Source organism: Aulonocara sp. 'chitande type north' Nkhata Bay, linkage group LG9 (genome assembly GCF_057382095.1).
Source record: "Aulonocara sp. 'chitande type north' Nkhata Bay isolate Kocher_YH1m ecotype deep benthic linkage group LG9, A_spYH_male_GT1.1, whole genome shotgun sequence".
In the NCBI taxonomy this organism is placed as follows: domain Eukaryota; kingdom Metazoa; phylum Chordata; class Actinopteri; order Cichliformes; family Cichlidae; genus Aulonocara; species Aulonocara sp. 'chitande type north' Nkhata Bay.
Window position 1 is genome coordinate 11359667 of NC_141352.1, and position 22398 is coordinate 11382064.

Consider the following 22398-nt stretch of genomic DNA (forward strand, 5'->3'; position numbering starts at 1 on the left):
GTCTGACAATGAACGGACGTGATCTGTTGTCGCCATCTACTGGTTTAGAAGCCAAACTCCTGTGGGCTCTATCCACCGATGGCGGTCTCTCAAAGTTGTTCTCATCAAGCACATCAAAGAGTAGTTTGGTGATGAATTCCGTTGGTCGTGGGCCCTCCGCATTCTCTGGTATCCTCACAATGCGTATATTCTGCCATCTGGTGTAGTTTTCCAAGTATGCCACTGTTGAAGTGAATTGTTAAATGTTGTAATTTTTATGCTTACCATCTTTACATTGTTTTAACTCTGTGATGAAAGGAATTCATTAGTCCCCCTCCCCAGCTTCTCGAGGTTCGGGGGGGGGGGGGGGGGGGGGGGACCTGAATATTCATGTGTGCTGTCCATCTAAGCCCCTGGTTAGAGACTTTGTTTCACTGTTGGATTCCTTCAACCTTACTCAGTGTGTGTCTGGCTCCACACATGAGAAGGGTCACACTTTGGACCTTGTCATGTCTCACGGCTTGGGTATCCACATCTCTGAAATTTGTGAGAGTGCGTGTATCTCCGATCATTTTCCTGTTCTATTTTCTGCCACTGCACATTGTTCTGATGCTGCAGTTAAACCTCCTTCACGCCGTCACCGGATCATCAATACCCATGTACCATCTCAGTTTTCTGCTGCTTTTAGCAACTCTGAGCTCTCCACGGTGGACTGGATTGATTCCTTGTGTGCAGAAGATTTAACTGCTCTTTTCAACTCAACATGTACTTCTATTTTGGACCTCATCGCTCCCCTAAAAACACTCCGTCCCAAAGCTCACGCTGAACCCTGGATTACAGACTCTGTTCGTGCTCTCAGGCGCACCTGTAGGTGTGCTGAGAGAAAATGGAAAAAGGACAAGCTGCACATTTCTTTTAATATCCTCAGAGACTCTCTTTCAACCTATCAGAAAGCCGTTAAAGAGGCCAAGTCCTCCTACATATCAAACCTGGTTAGCAGTAGTGTCCATAAACCTCAGACTCTGTTTCGTGTTTTAAATTCCATTGTAAATCCTTACACATCCACCAGCCTCACACCTTCTGCCACCCTCTGTAATGACTTTCTAAAGTTCTTTGTAAACAAGATTTCCTCCCTGCAGTCTGTCATTCCATCTTCACCTTCCAATCCCTGTGTTTTGTCTTTGTGCCATTCTGCCTTTAATCAGTTCGAACCAATCTCTCTCTCTCAGCTGCATGAAATAGTCTGCAAGGTTAAGACTACCAACTGTTCCACCGATGCTATCCCCTCTCGGCTTCTGAAGCAGGTTCTGGACTCAGTCGGACCTTTCCTTCTGGTCCTGATCAATGCCTGCCTCAGTTCTGGTTGTTTTCCAACACCCTTCAAGCACGCTGTTGTTCAACCTCTCCTTAAAAAGCCTAATCTAGATCCATCCCTACTCTCTAACTATAGGCCCATTTCCAACCTCCCTTTTCTGTCTAAAGTACTGGAACGAGCCGCCCTCACGCAGCTCCAGCTATTTCTTGACAATAACAATCTCTATGAGAAGTTCCAGTCTGGTTTTAGAGCTCGGCATAGCACAGAAACCGCCCTTCTGAGAGTTTTTAATGATTTGCTTTTAACTGTTGACTCTGGTTGTGCTGCTGTCTTAGTAACCCTGGACCTGACAGCAGCCTTCGACACTGTTGATCACAACATACTGCTATCCCGCCTTCAACATTGTGTCGGTTTAAAGGGCACTGTCTTAAAGTTTTTCCAGTCCTATTTGAATAATAGGAGTTTTTCTGTTCACCTTGGTGAACTGTCATCTCCCAGAGCTCCTTTAACCTGTGGCGTACCTCAGGGGTCCATACTAGGCCCCCTGTTGTTTATTCTGTACTTGCTCCCTCTGGGCGATGTGCTCCGTAAACATAATGTGTCCTTCCACATCTTTGCCGATGATATTCAGATCTACCTCCCTCTGAGGTTGAACTGCAATGTTTCTTTGCAGCCGCTACTCTCCTGCTTGTCTGACATTAAGACTTGGATGACTCTTAACTTCTTACACCTTAATGAAAGCAAAACTGAAGTCATTGTGTTTGGGCTTCCTAAAGATCCCAACTTCTCTCTTGACTTTTTGGGACCCCTAACCTCCGATTGCACTTCTTCCATTAAGAGTCTTGGTGTTATTTTTGACAATGCTTTTAAACTTGATAAACAAATCAGCTCTGTAGTTAAGGGATCTTTTTATCATTTGCGGATTTTAGCCAAAGTCAAGTCTTACCTTTGCAGGAACGATCTAGAAAGAGTGGTCCATGCTTTTATTACTTCACGGCTAGACTACTGCAATTCCCTCTATGCTGGCCTAGATCGTTCCTGTCTACATCGCCTTCAACTGGTGCAGAACGCTGCCGCTCGCCTGTTGACCGGTTCAAAAAAAAGAGACCACATCACTCCGGTTCTCTGCTCTCTCCACTGGCTCCCAGTTGCCTTTAGGATTGATTTTAAAATCTTATTGCTGGCTTTTAAGGTTTTAAATGGCACTGCACCTTCTTACCTGTCAGAACTCCTTAGTACTTATCGCCCCAGGAGATCTTTGAGGTCAGCCGACCTGATGCTTTTAGATGTTCCCAGGTATAAATTAAAGACATAGGGAGAGAGGGCGTTTGCTGTGGCTGCACCCAGACTGTGGAACAGTTTACCTCCTCACGTCAGACTCTCCAAAAGCCTAGAAACTTTTAAAACCGCTCTTAAAACTCACCTCTTTTCATTGGCTTTTAGAAAGGTTTAATTTATTTGTTTTATATATTTTTATTTTATTTTTATCAGCGAGGTGTTATTACGAAATTGTGTTCTATTGTATTTTATCTGTATTTACTGTACAGCACTTTGGTCAGCCTTGGTTGTTTTTAAATGTGCTCTATAAATAAACTTGACTTGACTTGACTTGACAAGCACATCCTTGTGAAGATCTGTTTCTTGTGATGTTGCTTCCTGCTTTTATAACCCTTTTGGTCAGCAGGAGGTCACACACACATTCTCGCATGCATACAGATGTTTACACACACATACACACGCACATTCGTACGCACATACACACATTCTTACCTGCACACACACACACACACATACATAAAGTGCATTGTCTTTGTAACCAAGTGGGGTTTATGAGGGGAGGTACTATTGTTTTGTGTCAACTGTTTTCCCAATAAAAGGCAGCAAGCAGAGGCCGGATTTGGGGTCATTTTGTGGTAGACACCGACTAGGCCTCCCTTGCATGTAAATCGATTGATCGCTGACTGTCTTGTTTTCTTCATGACAAATAAGTCTCTAAACCAGCGGGCCTTGTGAAAACACAGACCCAACAGCCACCTTCTCTCTTAAAGCCTCATTCTCTTTAACAAGCAAGGATTGGGAGGTCTTCATGCTGCTCAGTCTCTTGTCGAACTCATTCATTCCTTCTTCCATATCGGTAATTCGTTGGCCGTACCCACTCAGGATTGAATGTAGAGAAGCAATAGATGCCCGGTTCTCCTCCCGAAACGAGTTGATAGAGGCTTGTACCGCCGTAACCGCATTTGCTAGCGCATCCATGCTGTTAGCTTTAGCATCTGTTTCTGTACTGGCCGAGGAGTTTGAATCGCCCCGCGCTGTGGCTTTCCCACCCTGTCGTTTGGGCAGTTGAGGAGGCATTCATCCACTCATAGGATAATAAAGTCACCTACTAAATGTTCAAACGAAGTTCAGTCAGTTGCAAGGTGCAGAATGAATGAATTTAATATATTAAAGCGGGAGCTGTGGAAGACACGACTACTTACGACCTATGCTCAAGCGCCCCCCCCTCCCCTCCCAATGTAGTATTAATTCTGTTCGAATGTCCTGGAGGAAATTTATCTATTTCAGCATCCATAATACAGTTAAAGTCTCGACCTAGTAATAATTTGGCATTTGGAAATTTATTTAACCAGCTAGATTTTTTTTTCATCACCGTCAAAAATAAATGATCATTTTCTAGCTTTGTGTTAAAATTGGCTTTATGTTTAAAATAGTTTTGAAGACCCCTAGCATTAAAAAAAAAGAAAGTACACAAATTGACAAAGAAATTAAAAAAATATGCCCTTCGGGCCTGGGGAGGGTGCCAGAGGACGAGCGTCTGGTGGCCGGGCCTTAGTCCATGGGGCCCAGCCTGGCACAGCCCGAAAAGGGGACATGGGCCTATCCTCCCACAGGCCCACCACCCGCAGGAGGTACCATAGGGGTCAGGTGCATGGTGTGCCGGGTGGCCCTGGCGGACTGATCCCCAGCTGCTAAAACTGGCAATTGGGACATGGAATGTCACCTCTCTGGTGGGGAAAGAGCCTGAGTTAGTGCGTGAGGTTGAGAGGTACCGGCTAGATATAGTTGGGCTCACCCCTCCTGGAGAGGGGCTGGACTCTGTCTCAGTCTGGAGTTGCTCCTGGTGAGAGGTGGCGGGCTAGGGTGGGTATTCTAATATCCCCTCGGCTTGCTGCCGGTACGTTGGGGTTCTTCCCGGTGGATGAGAGGGTTTGTTCCCTGCGCCTTAGGGTCGGGGAACGGGTCCTGACTGTCATCTGCGCTTATGCGCCGAGTGGTAGTTCAGAGTACCCAGCCTTCTTAGAGTCCCTGGGGGGGGTGCTGGAAGGTGCCCCACCTGGAGACTCTGTTGTCCTGCTGGGAGACTTCAGTGCTCACGTGGGTAACGACAGCGAGACCTGGAGGGGCGTGATTGGGAGGAATGGCCTTCCTGACCTGAACCTGAGCGGTGTTTTGTTATTGGACTTCTGTGACAATCACAGTTTGGCCATAACGAACACCTTGTTCGAACCAAAGAGTGTCCATAAGTGCACGCGGCATCAGGACACTCTAGGCCACAGGTCGATGATCGATTTTGTAATCGTGTCACTAGACCTGCGACCATATGTTCTGGACACTCGAGTAAAGAGAGGGGTTGAGCTGTCAACTGATCACCAATTGGTGGTGAGTTAGATCAGGTGGCGGGGGAGGACGCTGGACAGACCTGGTGCACCTAAACGTGTAGTGAGGGTGTGCTGGGGAACGTCTAGCAGAGGCCCCAGTCCGCGAGATCTTCAACGCACACCTCCGGCAGAGCTTCAACAGCATTCCGAGGGAGACTGGGGACATTGAGTCCAAATGGACCATGTTCAGCATCTCCATTGCCGAAGCTGCTTCATTGAGCTGCAGTTGCAAGGTGGTTGGTGCCTGCTGGGCACCCCCCCCTACTTTATCAAAGTAGATGTCTTTCTGAAAGTGCTGTAACTAAGTTTAAGAATATAATCCACCCACTGTTATCATCTTCAATGCCCTGTACCAACACAGAGCAGAGCAGCAATCTGAACGCTACCCCAACAGAGGTCGATTATCTTATTAATAATTTCACCTCCTCACTACGTACGACTCTGGATACTGTAGCTCCTGTGAAAACTAAGGTCTCTAATCAGAAGTACCTGACTCCGTGGTATAATTCTCAAACACGTAGCCTAAAGCAGATGACTCGTAATCTGGAGAGGAAATGGCGTGTCACAAATTTAGAAGATCATAATTTTGCCTGGAGAAATAGTTTGCTGCTTTATAAGAAAGCCCTCCGCAAAGCCAGAACATCTTACTATTCATCACTGATTGAAGAAAATAAGAACAACCCCAGGTTTCTCTTCAGCACTGTAGCCAGGCTGACAAAAAGTCAGAGCTCTTTTGAGCCAACCATCCCTTTAACGTTAACTAGTAATGACTTCATGAACTTCTTCACAAATAAAATTTTTATCGTTAGAGAAAAAATTACCAATAATCATCCCACAGATGTAATATTATCTACAGCTACTCTTAGTATCATTGATGTTAAGTTAGACTCTTTTTCTCTAATTGATCTTTCTGAGTTAACTTCAATAATTACTTCCTCCAAACCATCAACGTGTCTTTTAGACCCCATTCCTACAAAACTGCTCAAAGAAGTCCTGCCATTAATTAATTCTTCGATCTTAAATATGATCAACCTATCTCTAATGATCGGCTATGTACCACAGGCCTTCAAGCTAGCTGTAGTTAAACCTTTACTCAAAAAGCCATCTCTAGACCCAGCAGTCTTAGCTAATTATAAGCCAATCTCCAACCTTCCTTTCATATCAAAAATCCTTGAAAGAGTAGTTGTCAAACAGCTAACAGATCATCTGCAGAGGAATGGTTTATTTGAAGAGTTTCAGTCAGGTTTCAGAGCTCATCACAGCACAGAAACAGCTTTAGTGAAGGTTACAAATGATCTTCTTATGGCCTCTGACAGTGGACTCATCTCTGTGCTTGTCCTGCTAGACCTCAGTGCAGCATTCGATACTGTTGACCATAATATCCTATTAGAGCGATTAGAACATGCTGTAGGTATTACAGGTACTGTGCTGCAGTGGTTTGTATCATATCTATCTAATAGACTCCAATTTGTGCATGTAAATGGAGAGTCCTCTTCACACACTGAGGTTAATTATGGAGTTCCACAGGGTTCAGTGCTAGGACCAATTCTGTTTACATTATACATGCTTCCCTTAGGCAGTATCATTAGAAGACATAGCATACATTTACACTGCTATGCCGATGACACCCAGCTCTATCTGTCCATGAAGCCAGATAACACACACCAATTAGTTAAACTGCAGGAATGTCTTAAAGATATAAAGACCTGGATGGCCGCTAACTTTCTGCTTCTTAATTCAGATAAAACTGAGGTTATTGTACTCGGCCCTGAAAATCTTAGAAATATGGTATCTAACCAGATTCTTACTCTGGATGGCATTACCTTGGCCTCCAGTAACACTGTGAGGAACCTTGGAGTCATTTTTGACCAGGACATGTCCTTCAACGCACATATTAAACAACCATGTAAGACTGCGTTCTTCCATTTGCGCAACATCTCTAAAATGAGAAATATCCTGTCTCAGAGTGATGCTGAAAAACTAGTTCATGCTTTTATTACTTCCAGGCTGGACGACTGTAATTCATTATTATCAGGAAGTCCTAAAAACTCACTGAAAAGCCTTCAGCTAATCCAAAATGCTGCAGCAAGAGTCCTGACAGGGACTAGAAAGAGAGAGCAGATTTCTTCTGTATTGTCTTCCCTTCATTAGCTTCCTGTTAAATCCAGAATTGAATTCAAAATCCTGCTCCTCACTTACAAGGTCTTAAATAATCAGGCCCCATCTTATCTTAATGACCTTGTAGTACCATATCACCCTATTAGAGCACTTCGCTCTCACTCTGCAGGCCTACTTGTTGTTCCTAGAGTATTTAAAAGTAGAATGGGAGGCAGAGCCTTCAGTTTTCAGGCCCCTCTTCTGTGGAACCAGCTTCCAGTTTGGATTCGGGAGACAGACACTATCTCTACTTTTAAGATTAGGCTTCAAACTTTCCTTTTTGCTAAAGCATATGGTTAGGGCTGGACCAGGTGACCCTGAATCCTCCCTTAGTTATGCTGCAATAGATGTAGGCTGCCGGGGATTCCCATGATGCATTGAGTTTTTCCTTTCCAGTCACCTTTCTCACTCACTATGTGTTAACAGACCTCTCTGCATTGAATCATATCTGTTATTAACCTCTGTCTCTCTTCCACAGCATGTCTTTATCCTGTCTTCATTCTCTCACCCCAACCGGTCGCAGCAGATGGCCCCGCCCCTCCCTGAGCCTTGTTCTGCCGGAGGTTTCTTCCTGTTAAAAGGGAGTTTTTCCTTCCCACTGTCGCAAAGTGCTTGCTCATAGGGGGTCATATGATTGTTGGGCGATCGTGGCTCAAGAGTTGGGAGTTCGCCTTGTAATCGGAAGGTTGCCGGTTCGAGCCCCGGCTTGGACAGTCTCGGTCGTTGTGTCCTTGGGCAAGACACTTCACCCGTTGCCTACTGGTGGTGGTCAGAGGGCCCGGTGGCGCCAGTGTCCGGCAGCCTCGCCTCTGTCAGTGCGCCCCAGGGTGGCTGTGGCTACAATGTAGCTTGCCATCACCAGTGTGTGAATGTGTGTGTGAATGGGTGGATGACTGGACATGTAAAGCGCTTTGGGGTCCTTAGGGACTAGTAAAGCGCTATATAAATACAGGCCATTTACCATTCTCTGTATCTATGAAGCGCCTTGAGGCGACTTTTGTTGTGATTTGGCGCTATATAAATAAAATTGAATTGAAATTATATTGGTTTCACTGGTAAAAATAAATAATTGAAATGGGTATATATTTGTTTTTTGTTAAGTTGCCTAATAATTATGCACAGTAATAGTCACCTGCACACACAGATATCCCCCTAAAATAGCTAAAACTAAAAACTACTTCCAAAAACATTCAGCTTTGATATTAATGAGTTTTTTGGGTTCATTGAGAACATGGTTGTTGTTCAATAATAAAATTATTCCTCAAAAATACAACTTGCCTAATAATTCTGCACTCCCTGTATTAATGATTAACAGCCCATTGTTCATTAGTATGCAAACATACTCTTTATAAGATTGGAGAAACCTGCAGTCAGCTGAGACTGAAGAAGTCTCTGGGATGAGTTACGAAACGTTTGTCCCACTGAAAACGCTACGTCCAGATGAACAGAATCAACTTCTGGGATTTCCTTACCTGGATGATTGAGCATGCATCAAGATATTACCCACAATTACTTAGGTACACGGGAACAAAGGGACAGCAAGTCAGTTTCTTACAGAGGAAGAAAAAAAAATTTATACTGCAATTAATTTTAAGCAGTGTGTAATTATTCAGAAAAAAACCCCGGAAAGATACATCACATCTTTCTACATTTTATTTTTCATAGGATTCAGTTAATCTTTTACATACTGTCTAGATAAAATGACTACAATTTATGACTTACAATAAAAATATTTTTACTGCAACATAAAAAAAATGTAGGTTTGTCTCTTCATGGAGCAAAACACACTCACATCCTGTAAGAAAACACAGACCACTGAAAACTTTACACATGGGTAAGAAAATATTTAATTTTCCACATACTGTTTAAAAATGACACAAATTTATCAATTTACCTTTTTTTTTACTGTAACATTATAAATTGCAGGAGGGGTTGTGTCTTTGTGGAGCAAAACAGACTCACACAATATTGTACGGCAATAGAGCCCATTTAAAACACATTTCATGTGAGTTACAACAGAAGTGGCGCAGCACTGACACTGATAATTACCTCACGATGAACAGCCAAATAAACAGTAACAGGTCTGACAGTTTGACCCAGAAGGTGAACTGTTCTGACATTTTGCTTTTCTTGTGATCAGATGATGGGAGTAATGTTTGCTCTGCATGCTGTTTGTGGACACAGCCAGTGAAGTTTAACTTGCTAAACTTGGAACAAGTTGAATTGTGAAGCCTGATCTCAAGCTTTTTAAGTTTGACGCAGCATCCAGAAGAACTTTTGTTCAAACCCCCGTTTCTCCCACTGTGTTCAAATGAACCCTGTCAGGGTAATGTCTAGGGCTGCCACGATTAGTCGACTAGTCACGATTACGCCGACAACTAATTTAATAGTCGACGCGTCGTTTGAAGCTTTGCAAGATCCCAAAAGACGCAGGAATAAGTAGCAGGATTTAAGAGTGTAATAACGGACTGAAACAGAAGATGGCAGCACTGCATGTACAAGGATGACAGCTGCCATTAAACCCCGAAGAAGAAGAAGCTGTGTCCCAGAATTCATAGCACAGCTCAGTTTCCAACAATGGCGGCAGCTAGTCAGTTTTATTCTTATCATTCTTTCTGGGTCACAAAATAAACGTTTAACATATTTTCAGGCGAGAATGTAGCTGTGTAAACTTCAAATATCTGCTCACTTTATCAAGACACCACATTTTTTCAAAAGCTCGATAGCGAACCGGTGAGAACACCGGACTCCCGGCAAATCGTTTTTCAAACCCACCGGCGTCTCTCGCTACTCAGGTTAAACATGATATATAAGTCACTTAGATAACTTAAAAATGTTACTGTTCGGGGTTTTTTTGTATTTTATTTGTTCCTGAGTAAATCGGTTTGGCTGAGATTAAAGTTATAGTTTTTACACAGCTGAATAAACGTCAAGCAGACAGCTGATTATCAGAAGTGTGAGATGCTCGAGAATTTACTCCGGTGTCCTGTTATATTTTAGATAGCAAGGAGTTTATTAAACTTCACCGAAACAATCTGCACATTTCATTAAAATTTAATAAACTATCACCTTGTCAGAGGAGGACACTTTGTGGGTTTTCTGATGCCTCAATAGATTTGTTTTATGGATGAAAGACTTTCCACACTGACCACATACAAATGATTTAACTCCAGAGTGGGTGAGCTGATGTGATTTTAAGCCAGTCATGTAAGTAAAAGCCTTTCCACACTGACCACATACAAATTGTTTAGCACCAGAGTGGATGAGCTGATGTGATTTTAAGCCAGTCATGTGAGTAAAAGCCTTTCCACAGTCACCACATACAAATTGTTTAGTACCAGAGTGGATCAGCTGATGTGATTTCAAGGCAGCAATGTGTGTAAAAGACTCTCCACACTGCTCACAGCTGAAAGGTTTATCTTCACTGTGGATGAGCTGATGTGATTTTAAGCCAGTCATGTAAGTAAAAGCCTTTCCACAGTCACCACATACAAATTGTTTAGTACCAGAGTGGATGAGCTGATGTGATTTTAAGCCATTCATGTGAGTAAAAGCCTTTCCACAGTCACCACATACAAATTGTTTAGTACCAGAGTGGGTGAGCTGATGTGATTTCAAGGCAGCAATGTGAGTAAAAGACTGTTCACACTGCTCACAGTTGAAAGGTTTATCTCCACTGTGGATGAGCTGATGTCTTTTTAAGTTACCAACGTAAGCAAAAGCCTTTCCACACTGATCACAGCTGAGAGGTTTATCTCCACTGTGGATGAGCTGATGTGTTTTTAAATTGCCCATCTGAGTAAAAGACTTTCCACACAGATCACAACTGAATGGTTTATCTCCACTGTGGATGAGCTGATGTGTTTTTAATCTACCAATCTCAGTAAAAGCCTTTCCACACTGATCACAGGTGAAAGGTTTAACTTCACTGTGGACGCCCTGATGTCTCTCTAAGTGATCTCTATAATGAAAAGACTTTCCACACTGATCACAGACAAATGATTTACCTCCAACATGGATCTTATAATGTCTCTTTAAGTGACCTTTGTGAGTAAAAGACTTCCCACACTGATCACAGCATAAAGCTTTAAATGCAGTGTGGAGGCGCTGATGTACTTTTAAGCTGCATCTCTGAGTAAAGGTGTTTCCACACTGATCACAGCTGAATGGTTTAACTTCACTGTGGACGAGCTGATGTGCTTTTAAGCGGTTACTCTGAATAAAAGACTTTCCGCACTCACCACAGCTGAATGGTTTCACACTGCTGTGGATCAGCTTATGTATCTTTAAATGATATTTCTGAATAAAAGACTTTCCACACTGATCACAGCTGAATGGTTTCACATCGGTGTGGATCAGCTGATGTCTTTTTAAGTTGTTACTGTGAGTAAAAGACATCCCACACAGATCACAGTTGAAAGCTTTAAATTTCGTGTGGACGAGCTGATGTGATTTTAAGTTGCATCTCTGAGTAAAGGTCTTTCCACACTGATCACAGCTCAAGCTTCTGTCCTCCCTGTTGGCGCGCTTGCGTCTTCTGGGCTGCTTCATAGCAGGAAAAGTCTTTTCCACAGGGATCGCCGCTGGCTCATCTTTACTTGCTGGTGCTGGATGTTTTTGGTTGATGTCATCCATGTGCTCAGGTTTTGGCCTGCTTTCACTTCTTTCTCCTGTAATGACAAAGAACCCAAACAGTGACATCAGGTCTATATCTTCAGCTCATCCACAAGTGCCCCCTCTTACCTCACAAAGATAAACAGTTTCACCATCTGCCAAACGTCTCAGGTGCCTGGGGACGCTATGCTGTGGTAAACATTTGAAGTGAGTGTAGAATGTTTAGCTGATTTAGAGTTTAGAAATGTGTTATCATAGAATGTAGAACTATTGTAGAGACACTGCCCTTAAAGTAATAAAGGCCTCACTGTGTTGTGAACTTAGGAGTAGATTGTAGAAGGCTTCTCCCCCACTGAGTGGAAATTCCCCAGAGGATGTTTTAGGGTGGGGGTTTCAACATTGTAACTGGATAACTGTGGTCTGGAAGTGAGAGGGGTTTTATGACCTCTAGGGAGTTACCTACACCCACAGTGTTTTAACTGTCACGCACACACATCCACACGCACACTCACTTGAAGGAAATTTCCGTCCCCGGTTTCCTCCAAGGCGTGAGCGATAAGCAGAGTTTTGTCCTTTCCTTATAAGACTCCTAATTATTCAAAGTAACACTCTGGTATGCCGTTCAGCTGGGTTAGTTACGATATCGGGAGCAGTTAGGAGAACAAAGTGATACAGAGACTGTTCAGATTGCTTTCCCAGAATCAACTCAAAGGTTTATTTGGTACACAGCAGTTTATATAGAGAAAAAAAGGTTCGTGTGTCAGCTTTCCCAGTTCAAACCGGTACAGACTAAATAAGGAAACGTCTTCCTGCCTTCTGAGCAAAGTATCCCTTGTGTAGTTTATCAGTTCAGCTACAATTTATGATCATCCCAGCAAAATACACTCCTAGACATAGAATACAGAGTTCTTTCATTAGTGAATTCTGAAACAAACCACCTGGCCTTTAACGAGCCTTTTCCAGGAGATAAAGAAAAAGGGAGGATGGGAGTAAGGAAGTGGTCTCGTCTCTGTGGTGTTTTCGACCTTGGGGTACCAGCCTGTGAGTCTTACACATTAATTCTTGGGTCACAGAGAAAGAGAAAAACAACTAGTAAATGGGCCTTATTGAGTAGCAGTTTCTCTGCACAACATCACCACAAAACATTATCCTGTAAATGCTACCATGGTATCAAAATATCACAACATCACTCATGTGCACACAGTCACACACGAGCACTCATATAGGCACGCGGGAACGCGCACATGTAGGCATTCATGTGCTCGTGCACATAGACACAGACACAGAGTTTGCAGCACACCGTAGGGGGTTTTATGACAGCCTCTATAAAGCTGGCTGTAACTAACAAAGGGGTGAAGATTTTTGCAGAGGGACATCGGCCTCGTCTTCCCTTCTAGAAGTGCATGCTTAAATGAAGATGAATAAAGATTTTGTGAAAATGACTACTGAGTCCGGAGCCATCTCTGGATGCTCGAGGAATAAAAAGAACCGGGGTAAAACTGATTTCACAACATGAGCTCATTTTGGGGATAAAAGTAGTAAAAGTTCAACTTGTGAATAAAATTTTGGCTTGTGTGAGTTTTTTAGTTTTTACTTTGTTCAAATTTGAAGAACATCACACTTACAATGTGCAGTTCAGGTTGTGTGTGTGAGAGCTGTACAACCAAATCCACACTGGCTCAGATTTGCCTCTGATTAACCACGAGGGTGTCACAGTTATCAAAGTCTGCAGACACTGTCAGCTGCAATCAACACCTTTTATTCTAATGCACAGGTGAGTTATAATGCATCTCCACTAGAAGATGGTCCCCTGTTATCTAGTTTTTCACAGGCAAGCGTGGGTGAGAGTCTACAGCTTTCCACCCCCCAAGGACACGTAGTCTAATGTCTTTATTTTTCATGACCATGTCCACTTAATACTGCACTATACGGTTATATGGCATTTTAGTTCATATACAGCATAGAATTGAGGCACTTCAAATATTTTCATCTCAACACCTCCTCCCTGGAGATAAGGAGGAGTCTCACCATCTGCCTAATGTCTCATGGTGCCTGGGAGTGTCAGTCCAACTCACTCACAATACCCATCTGTGTGTGGAATAACCTGTGAAATACTTATTTGATGTTTTCCTATGTGTAGAACAAAGTCGCACAAAATGTACTATAGATATTACTAAAGTCATATTGTCAAAACATATGATCAACACATAAAATAAAGAAATGTCCATCACAAGAGTTAGCAGCTTACACAAGAACAGAAAGAATATGAAAGAGAAGTGGAAAAGGAAAACAGAGGATTATTAACGAGGTCATGATCACTCCACAGACATCACCTTCATATGAAGGGAAACAGAGAGTGTAACTCAAATGATAAAACATTAATGTACTGAGGCAGACAAACAGAGAGGCTAAACAGAAGGCAGAAATCAAACCAAAGTGAGCTAAGAGAGAGAGACCCTGTAGAAAATGATGAAGTTAAGCAACCAGTGTAGTTATAACTGACTTACTCTGGATCTCCTCTCAGACTCAGGAGGGGGCGAGCGGGCCGGCTTTGTAGTTGGAGTCGGACCAGCAGAGACAATGGGCTCACTGACCTCCACTCCCCAAGTCAGTCACCACGAGGACAAGTTCTTTGTTTAGAGATGATTTAATCCAAGCTCACCAACAACATCACTCAGCTGTCCTCGTCAGAACTGATAAAATAAAAGCAGTTACATTTAGAAACGTCAGTTTACTAAACATAAAAATATTGCTCTTTTAGCCTCGCTCACATGTTCTGTAAAGATTAAATGACTTAAATCATCACGTGGTTTACAAAAACACATTGTTAATCTCAGCAAATAAGTGCGCATCCAGAAATAACTGTTTTATCTCGTTTGACATGGAAACTTAAAATTACAAAGACACACTGAACGCACCTTCCTACCAGCTGTAACCTAGCAGGAGAACGTACGTTCGTCTTCGCAGCTGCGATACATACCTCACAAAAAGCCGTTCATCAATTAGATTTAACACGACGCTTCTCCACAATACTTTGATGCGGGTTCTTCAAAAAGTGCCCATTTTTAAAACGGCGGAAAGACACAGCAAAGAGCACAGTACGCACACTCCTCCTTCCTCTTCGTCTGCTGCCCTGCTTCTTCTTCTTCTTCAGTTTTATTGGCGGTTTGCAAACAATAAAATGGTGCGTTACCGCCACCAACTGGTATGGAGTGTCGACCCTCAAGCCCTACCCAAATGTTTACTCTTTTAAGCTACTGATGTGAGCAAAAGACTGTCCACACTGATCACAGCTGAATGGTTTCACACTGGTGTGGATCAGCTGATGTGATTTCAAGCTACCAATCTGTGGCTGCGCTGATGTCTTTTTAACCTATCAATCCGAGTAAAAGACTTTCCACACTGATCACAGTTGAAAGCTTTAAATCCAGTGTGGGCGAGCTGATGTCTCTTTAAATGACCTTTCAGAGTAAAGGTCTTCCCACACTGATCACAGCTCAAGCTTCTCTCCTCCCCATTGGCGCGCTTGCGTCTTCTGGGCTGCTTCATAGCAGGAAAAGTCTTTTCCACAGGGATCGCCGCTGGCTCATCTTTACTTGCTGGTGCTGGATGTTTTTGGTTGATGTCATCCATGTGCTGAGGTTTGGGCCTGCTTTCACTTCTTTCTCCTGTAATGACAAAGAACCCAAACAGTGACATCAGGTGTATATCTTCAGCTCATCCACAAGTGCCCCCTCTTACCTCACAAAGCTGGTCCATGAAAATATTGTCAGGCATAAACCGGTCCGTGGTGCAAAAAAGGTTGGGGACCGCTGGTCTACAGCTTTCTACCCCCCAAGGACACGTAGTCTAATGTCTTTATTTTTCAGGGCCATGTCCACTTAATACTACACTATTCGGTTATATGGCATTTTAGTTCATATACAGCATAGAATTGAGGCACTTCAAATATTTTCATCTCAACACCTCCTCCCTGGAGATAAGGAGGAGTCTCACTATCTGCCTAATGTCTCATGGTGCCTGGGAGTGTCAGTCCAACTCACTCACAATACCCATCTGTGTGTGGAATAACCTGTGAAATACATATTTGATGTTTTCCTATGTGTAAAACAAAACCACACAAAATGTACTATAGATATTACTAAAGTGATATTGTCAAAACATATGATCAACACATAAAATAAAGAAATGTCCATCACAAGAGTTAGCAGCTTACACAAGAAAAGACGTCAGAAAGAATATGAAAGAAGAGAAGTGGAAAAAGAAAACGGAGCATTTTTAATGAGGTCATGCTGAGCCTCTTGTCGCGATTGTTTTATGTTGGGCTGAGAACAAACAACCAATACTCAGATCAGGTCCAGTACACAACAATTATGTATTAAGCACATATGTGGGAGACGTGCACGATACCACCCTCAGTGTAATCCGGGAGATCTTAAAGAGGAAGCACAAGCACTTCTTTATTTAAAGGGTTGTACACGCCCCCTTGAACTTTCCCACATTTTGTCACATTACAGCCACAAACATGAATCCATTTTATTTTTATTCCACGTGAAAGACGAACATAAGGTGGTGTACACGTAAGAAGTGTAATGAAAATCAAACATGATTCCACACATTTTTTTACAAATAAATAACTGAAAAGTGGGGAGTGCGTAATTATTCAGCCCCCTGAGTCAATACATTGTAATGATAATAATGGATTGCATTTATATAGCGCTTTTCAAGGCACCCGAAGCGCTTTACAATTCCACTATTCATTCACTTTCACATTCACACACTGGTGGAGGCAAGCAGGTTGCAGCCACAGCTGCCCTGGGGCAGACTGACAGAAGCGAGGCTGCTATACCGCGCCATCGGCCCCTCTGGCCGGTAGGGTAAAGTGTCTTGCCCAAGGACACGATGACCAGGACAGAGAGATCGAACCGGTGACCTTCTGGTTACAGATGCGCTTCCCAACCGCTGAGCCATGGTCACCCCACCTTTGTAGAACCACCTTTTTCTGCAATTACAGCTGCCAGTCTTTTAGGGTATGTCTCTACCAGCTTTGCACATCTAGAGACTGAAATTTTTCCCCATTCTTCTTTGCAAAACAGCTCCAGCTCAGTCAGATTACATAGACAGGGTTTGTGAACAGCAGTTTTCAGATCTTGCCACAGATTCTCGATTCGATTTAGACACCAGACAGGTCAGAGATAAAATTATTGAAAATTTAAAGCAGGCTTAGGCTACAAAAAGATTTCCCAGGCCTTGAACATCCCACGGAGCACTGTTGAAGCGAACAGTGGGGCTGAATAAATACGGACGTCCCACTTTTCAGTTATTTATTTACAAGCAAAACACTGAGTATAAGCCATCTAATTTATCTTGTAATTTAGCAAGGTTCAATTTATCCTCTTCAATTAGTGTCAATTTGAGAGATTGATTTTTCTTCCTCTAATCTTTTCGATTTCACATTAAGGCTGCCAACCTTCCTTAAATATTTGTCAATTTCAAATTTTAATAATTCCCAGTTATTTGCAAACTTTAATTTTTCTCGAGCTATAGATCAATAGTTTGAGATCAGTTCTTTAAGATCCTTTTTCACATCATCTTTCTCTAAAAAAGAGCTGTTGAGTTTCCAATATGTAGATTTAACAACAGAAGATTTAGGGGAAGTTAAATTTATTTTAATACGGCTTTATGATCTGTTGCTGGCGAAGGCCACCTACATCTATGCTATCGCTATCAAAACTTTCCAGAACTAACCAAAAGGTTGCACTAAGTAAACGTTTTGGAATGAGGATATTTGAATCTCCAAATGTCTATGAGTTTAAGACGTACTATAACAGCTTTCAATGTAGTAGTAATTCTTTTTTTTAACACTTGTAGTTTTCCAATTATCATACATAGCATTCCTATTATTTTACAGAAAACCACAAAACAACAATCCCACAGATCATAAAGACAGATAATACCAAGACGGGAAAAGGGAAACAAAAAACAAAACAAACAAACAAACAAAAAAACAAACAAAAAGCACAGCAACAACAGCAAAAAAAAGAAAAAGAAAGGGGGGAGGGGGGTGCACCTCTCTATTGTTTTTACAGGACTGTTCTAGGGCAAACAAAAACACTGAAGATTCCAGTTCCAGACCGGATAAATTGTTGACGTATGTTAACAGAGGGTTCCACGTTGTGTGGAATTTGCCGATGGATCCGTTCAGAGTACATCTGATTTTTTCCAGTTTGACATTTTGCATAACATCCGTTATCCAGCGGTGGTGTGATGGAGCAGTAGTAGACTTCCATTTAAATAAAATCAGGCGTCTCGCTAATAATGACAAAAACGCAATGACCCTCTGTAAATGGGCAGGGGGAACAGAAGTCACAATACCAGAGAAACAACCAAAAACTGTCACCAAGGGGGAGGCGAGATGTTATAGGCATAGGCTTTAGAGATGACTTCAAAAAATGATGACCAGAAAGGAGCAATTTTCGGACAGGACCAAAACATATGAAGGGAAGTAGCTGGAGTCTGTTTGCATCTATCACACGATGGGTCTATGTCTATGTTCGGAAATATTTTTGCTAGTTTAACTTTTGAAAAATGTAACCTGTGTAACACTTTGAATTGTATTAGGGAGTGTCTTGAACATATAGAAGACGAATGGACCCTGGTAAGAGCCATATCTCACTCTTCGTCAGACAGCTGGGCACTGTCGTGGAAAATTTAACAATAACCTGCAACACACCCAGCGAGCTTGATTTGAAGTGGGTTTAATAAACACATTGCGATGTGGAGAGAGCATCCCGGTGAAACACCGGGACCACCTCCGGATTGTGGCCACCGCCCACACAGACAAAGAGCATTCCACAACCTCACATGTTGGCCCCTCTCACAGGGGGCTATACCTCCTCCCTCACAGAGAGAATTATGACCTTGTTTTCTGCTTAGCCTTCACCTAAGGATTTACATCCCTGATAAGCAGAAGGAGTCTCACTATCTGTTTAATGTCTCCCATTACAATGGCCTCACTGTGTTAACTTTCCACATGCATGTAAACTAGTGACAGGAGTGCTCTTACTATAGTAAAGTGAGAAAGTGATATTACTATAACTAATGTGATATGATTAAATGTGTGATTAATACATGAGAAAAGAAATCTGCCACCACAACACCCAAATCATTCTCCCACTGTTCTCGAATGTATGAAATAGACAGGTTATATGTCTTAGTTACATCAAGCGGCTCTCTCATAAGAACCCGTTGTTAAGATAAGGAAGTTTTTAGGTGTGTGATATATTTCCCACTTTATCATTAAATCTCCCAATTTATTAACTGTTTCTGTAAAAGACCCTCTTCCCCAGTGTTATTAGGGATTGAGGCACACATGCCTCACCAAACATCACACACTCCTTTGTGCCATTTGCTTTGCCCTGTCCAGATGTTTGCCATCAGGGACAGTGAATGTCCGAACCTGTAGGCAAATGAATAGCACAAACATATACTAACACTGATGTTAGTGCTTCTCGAGTTTTAAAGTAAAACCCAAAAGTAGCCATGAGTTTCCACACAGCCAACACTTCTGAGCTACATTTTGCAACAGAATTATAGATCTTTCCTCTCTGTCTATGCAGCGTACTGTACTCTTTACTATTGTAGGGCCATCAGCCCGTTTAAAAGGTGTGAACCCTCTCCAAGGCATTTACAATTATCTTTACTGTGCCCACATCAGTGATTGGGGAAACCAAAACAACCACAACTCTGGAAGAACGACTTCCTTCTTTAGTGCTTCCAGCATTTTTGAGGCCGATCAAAACCCCTCAATGAAATGGGATAAACCAAAAATCCAATCTTTACGGTGTCAAATGTGTAAAAATTGAGTACACATGTCAAAAGAACTCACGACTGTTACTATTGTTAAAATCTCCCAATTCTTTCGATCTTTGGGCTGAAGGACGGACAATATTCGGTGTACAAATGCTCAATCAACAATCTTTTATTACATACAATTGAACACTCCCCATCCAGATGGGGAGACATGCATGAAGAGGGTCACAGCAAATCTCAAACTGGTGGAGGGTTACTCAAACTCTTATAGCCTCTAGTGGCCCGCACCTAGTCGTAAAAACCTAAACATTCACATTCTTTCTAACTCCTAGCGAGCCTGACTTATGGCCTTGGCTCCCTATTTTGTCTGCCTTCAACAACGGTGGGGGTGTAGTCTCCCGTGGAATGTGCTCTCTGTCTCCTCCACTATCAGAAAAAGCAAGGACCTGACTCTCTGAAAACAGCATTTCTTATAACTCAGCAGTATAATGCATCATAAACAATATCATTCATTCACACTGAATCAGCAGTCTAACGTAATACAAATCAGTTTAATAACTGTAATAGTTTTCACCTAATTCAGGAGAATACTACAAACTAAAACTACATAATGATTTCACAATCTTTAATCAGGGGTATAACATGGCATAAGATCATATTATAATCCCACACTATGTTTACTCAGACAATGAGGGCCTAATGCACTTACGCATCAGGAACTGACATGCTAGATAATCAGTCTACCTACCCTACAAAATGCACACAAGTTGCTGTAAAACTTGCATGCTATAATTACTCCAATCACTTTTACTCATGCTCAGGACTCTAACAGAGTTTGTGATGTTCGGAGAATCATGTAAATGCATATCATTTATAAAATGATTATTAACGTCACAACAACGACCTCCGTAACTTGAAAACACACTAAGCTTTCCAGGGAAACTGATTGGCTGTTTTAAGCAGATGTGATCTGCATTCATTCGCTGATCCCTCTTGGGTGCCACAGAGTCTCACTCTGCAGTTGCTGAGTTGGAGCTCAGCACGCTCTTGTTGGAGGAGGGCGCTCTTTTCAGCCCTCACCCTCTCGTTCCAACGCAGCTTTATGGTTATTGCTGTGGTTCTGGAATCTTCTCATGATGACTAGTAGGGCCCCAAACCCCATGACCTTTGACCTTAACCACTGCCTGGGCTGTCAGCTCTGTTATGAATGGTCCCTGTTCTTGCTGGGTCTCTGAAGACTTCTGATCAGCACGCAGACTCAGTCAGGAGATTCCACCCTTGGGATGATTTCTTCCAGCAATACTCTGGCTGCTGCACCTGTATCTCTTCACTAGGAGGAAAAACTTCTAACCATTTAGAAAACACATCAACCATCATCATCATAATAATAATAATGAATTGCATTTATATAGCACTTTTCGAGACCCTCAAAGCGCTTTACAATGCCACTATTCATTCACTCTCACATTCACACACTGGTGGAGGCAGCTACAGTCATGGGCAGACTGACAGAAGCGAGGCTTCAAACCACATTTTCCTTTCAGTTCAGTGAAGTTTACTTATAGATCATCAAAACCTTATCTGAACATGGACTTAACCCCCCTGTAGAGGTTTAATACCTGTACATGAACGGTTAATCCCACAAATCACAGTAAAAAGCCATGGACAAAAACACCATGAAAAAACTCATGGAAAACATAGAAAACATTGTTTAAACCTAGAATCCCTCCGTTTGACACGTGGTCTCTCCCATGAGTCAACTCATCAGAACTAGGAGAATAACAAAAAGGAAAAGGTTAGTTACACAAATTCTCAGACAACATCAGGGCTCCTCCTCCGGAGTAATTTTGCTTCAGCCCTGTTAAAGACTAAAATCAGCATTAATGTCATGTCAAGTGGGTCTAACTCTTGGCTCTGCCTGGAGCCTGCATCCACACCACAATTACCTAGAAACCAAAATTGGTGAGTAAATACAAACTTCACACTTACGAACAACTGTAGGTTATGAGAGTAATAAGGCATCCAACACAGACAAAAGTGTGTCATATGCAGTTTATTTCCCCAAATCATTAAAACACTACTGTTACCATAATTTGCTCAAACCATGGATCATCCCATGTGTTTAATTAAGTTACTGGTTACAGTAGTTTTATCTTAAGTAATGTCACTCACTTGTTTTCACACTTTGAGCTCAACACCTTAAAATGAATAACGATATGATAATGAGTAATCACTGCACAATCTGCTTCATTTCACTCATGTCTGCCTGCGTGACGCCAGAACCCTTAGAGAGGGAAAAAAAACATTAGCCAGTGGTGTTTCCTCGCAGGTCGGGCCTGGATCAACAGATTCCAGAGGTTGCTGTAAATCATGTGGTCAACCCTCCTTGTCTGTGAAAGGAGTGATACCGATTTTAACACAGTATGTGTTTCACATTGAATACACATTTTTCTCCTGTAGCATTTAACATTTTCCAACAATACAGTGTGTTACTGTAACCAACAAGCAGCCAGGAAAACACAGTTTTCTCCACACAAAATCAGTAACACAGAAAAGTAGCAGCTTAAGGGTTAAGTCTGTAAGGCCCACACACACTCATGTGAACCTACAGTCTCCCCTCCTCTGGTCTCTGTCATCCTCCTGCTCCTGCAAAAACAAGCAAACAAAAGCACATACATCCACCCTTTTTCACTGTTTGGGTGGGTTAGGCATTAGCAGTGACTAATGCTAAAATAGTTAACGTCTTCACAATTTCAAGTCAGTCACACTTAGTCCACATCATCAGTCCAGCCACAGTCCAATCACATGCATTCATCCAGTCACATGCAATCGTACCAATCATTGCTGATAGTAGAAAACCGC

The 22398-nt window shown here is 42.3% G+C and overlaps 2 protein-coding genes across 2 annotated transcripts in view; one reads left to right on the plus strand and one right to left on the minus strand.

Moving 5' to 3' along the window:
- The window catches only part of LOC147321693 (uncharacterized), a 106491-nt gene that overhangs the window by 45356 nt on the left and 38737 nt on the right, over positions 1-22398 (plus strand). The window lies entirely within an intron of this gene.
- Positions 8735-14889, minus strand: LOC147321696 (uncharacterized). Its single transcript, XM_086305823.1, has 3 exons — positions 14705-14889; positions 14232-14417; positions 8735-11780 (listed from the first exon to the last, which is right to left on the minus strand). Exon 3 carries the CDS (start codon positions 11743-11745, stop codon positions 10165-10167), a length of 1581 nt encoding a protein of 526 aa, XP_086161949.1. The 5' UTR covers positions 11746-11780; positions 14232-14417; positions 14705-14889; the 3' UTR covers positions 8735-10164.

Coding starts and splice junctions, on each gene's coding strand:
- LOC147321696 (XM_086305823.1), bottom strand. CDS start 11,745: ATGGATGACATCAACCAAAAACATCCAGCACCAGCAAGTAAAGATGAG.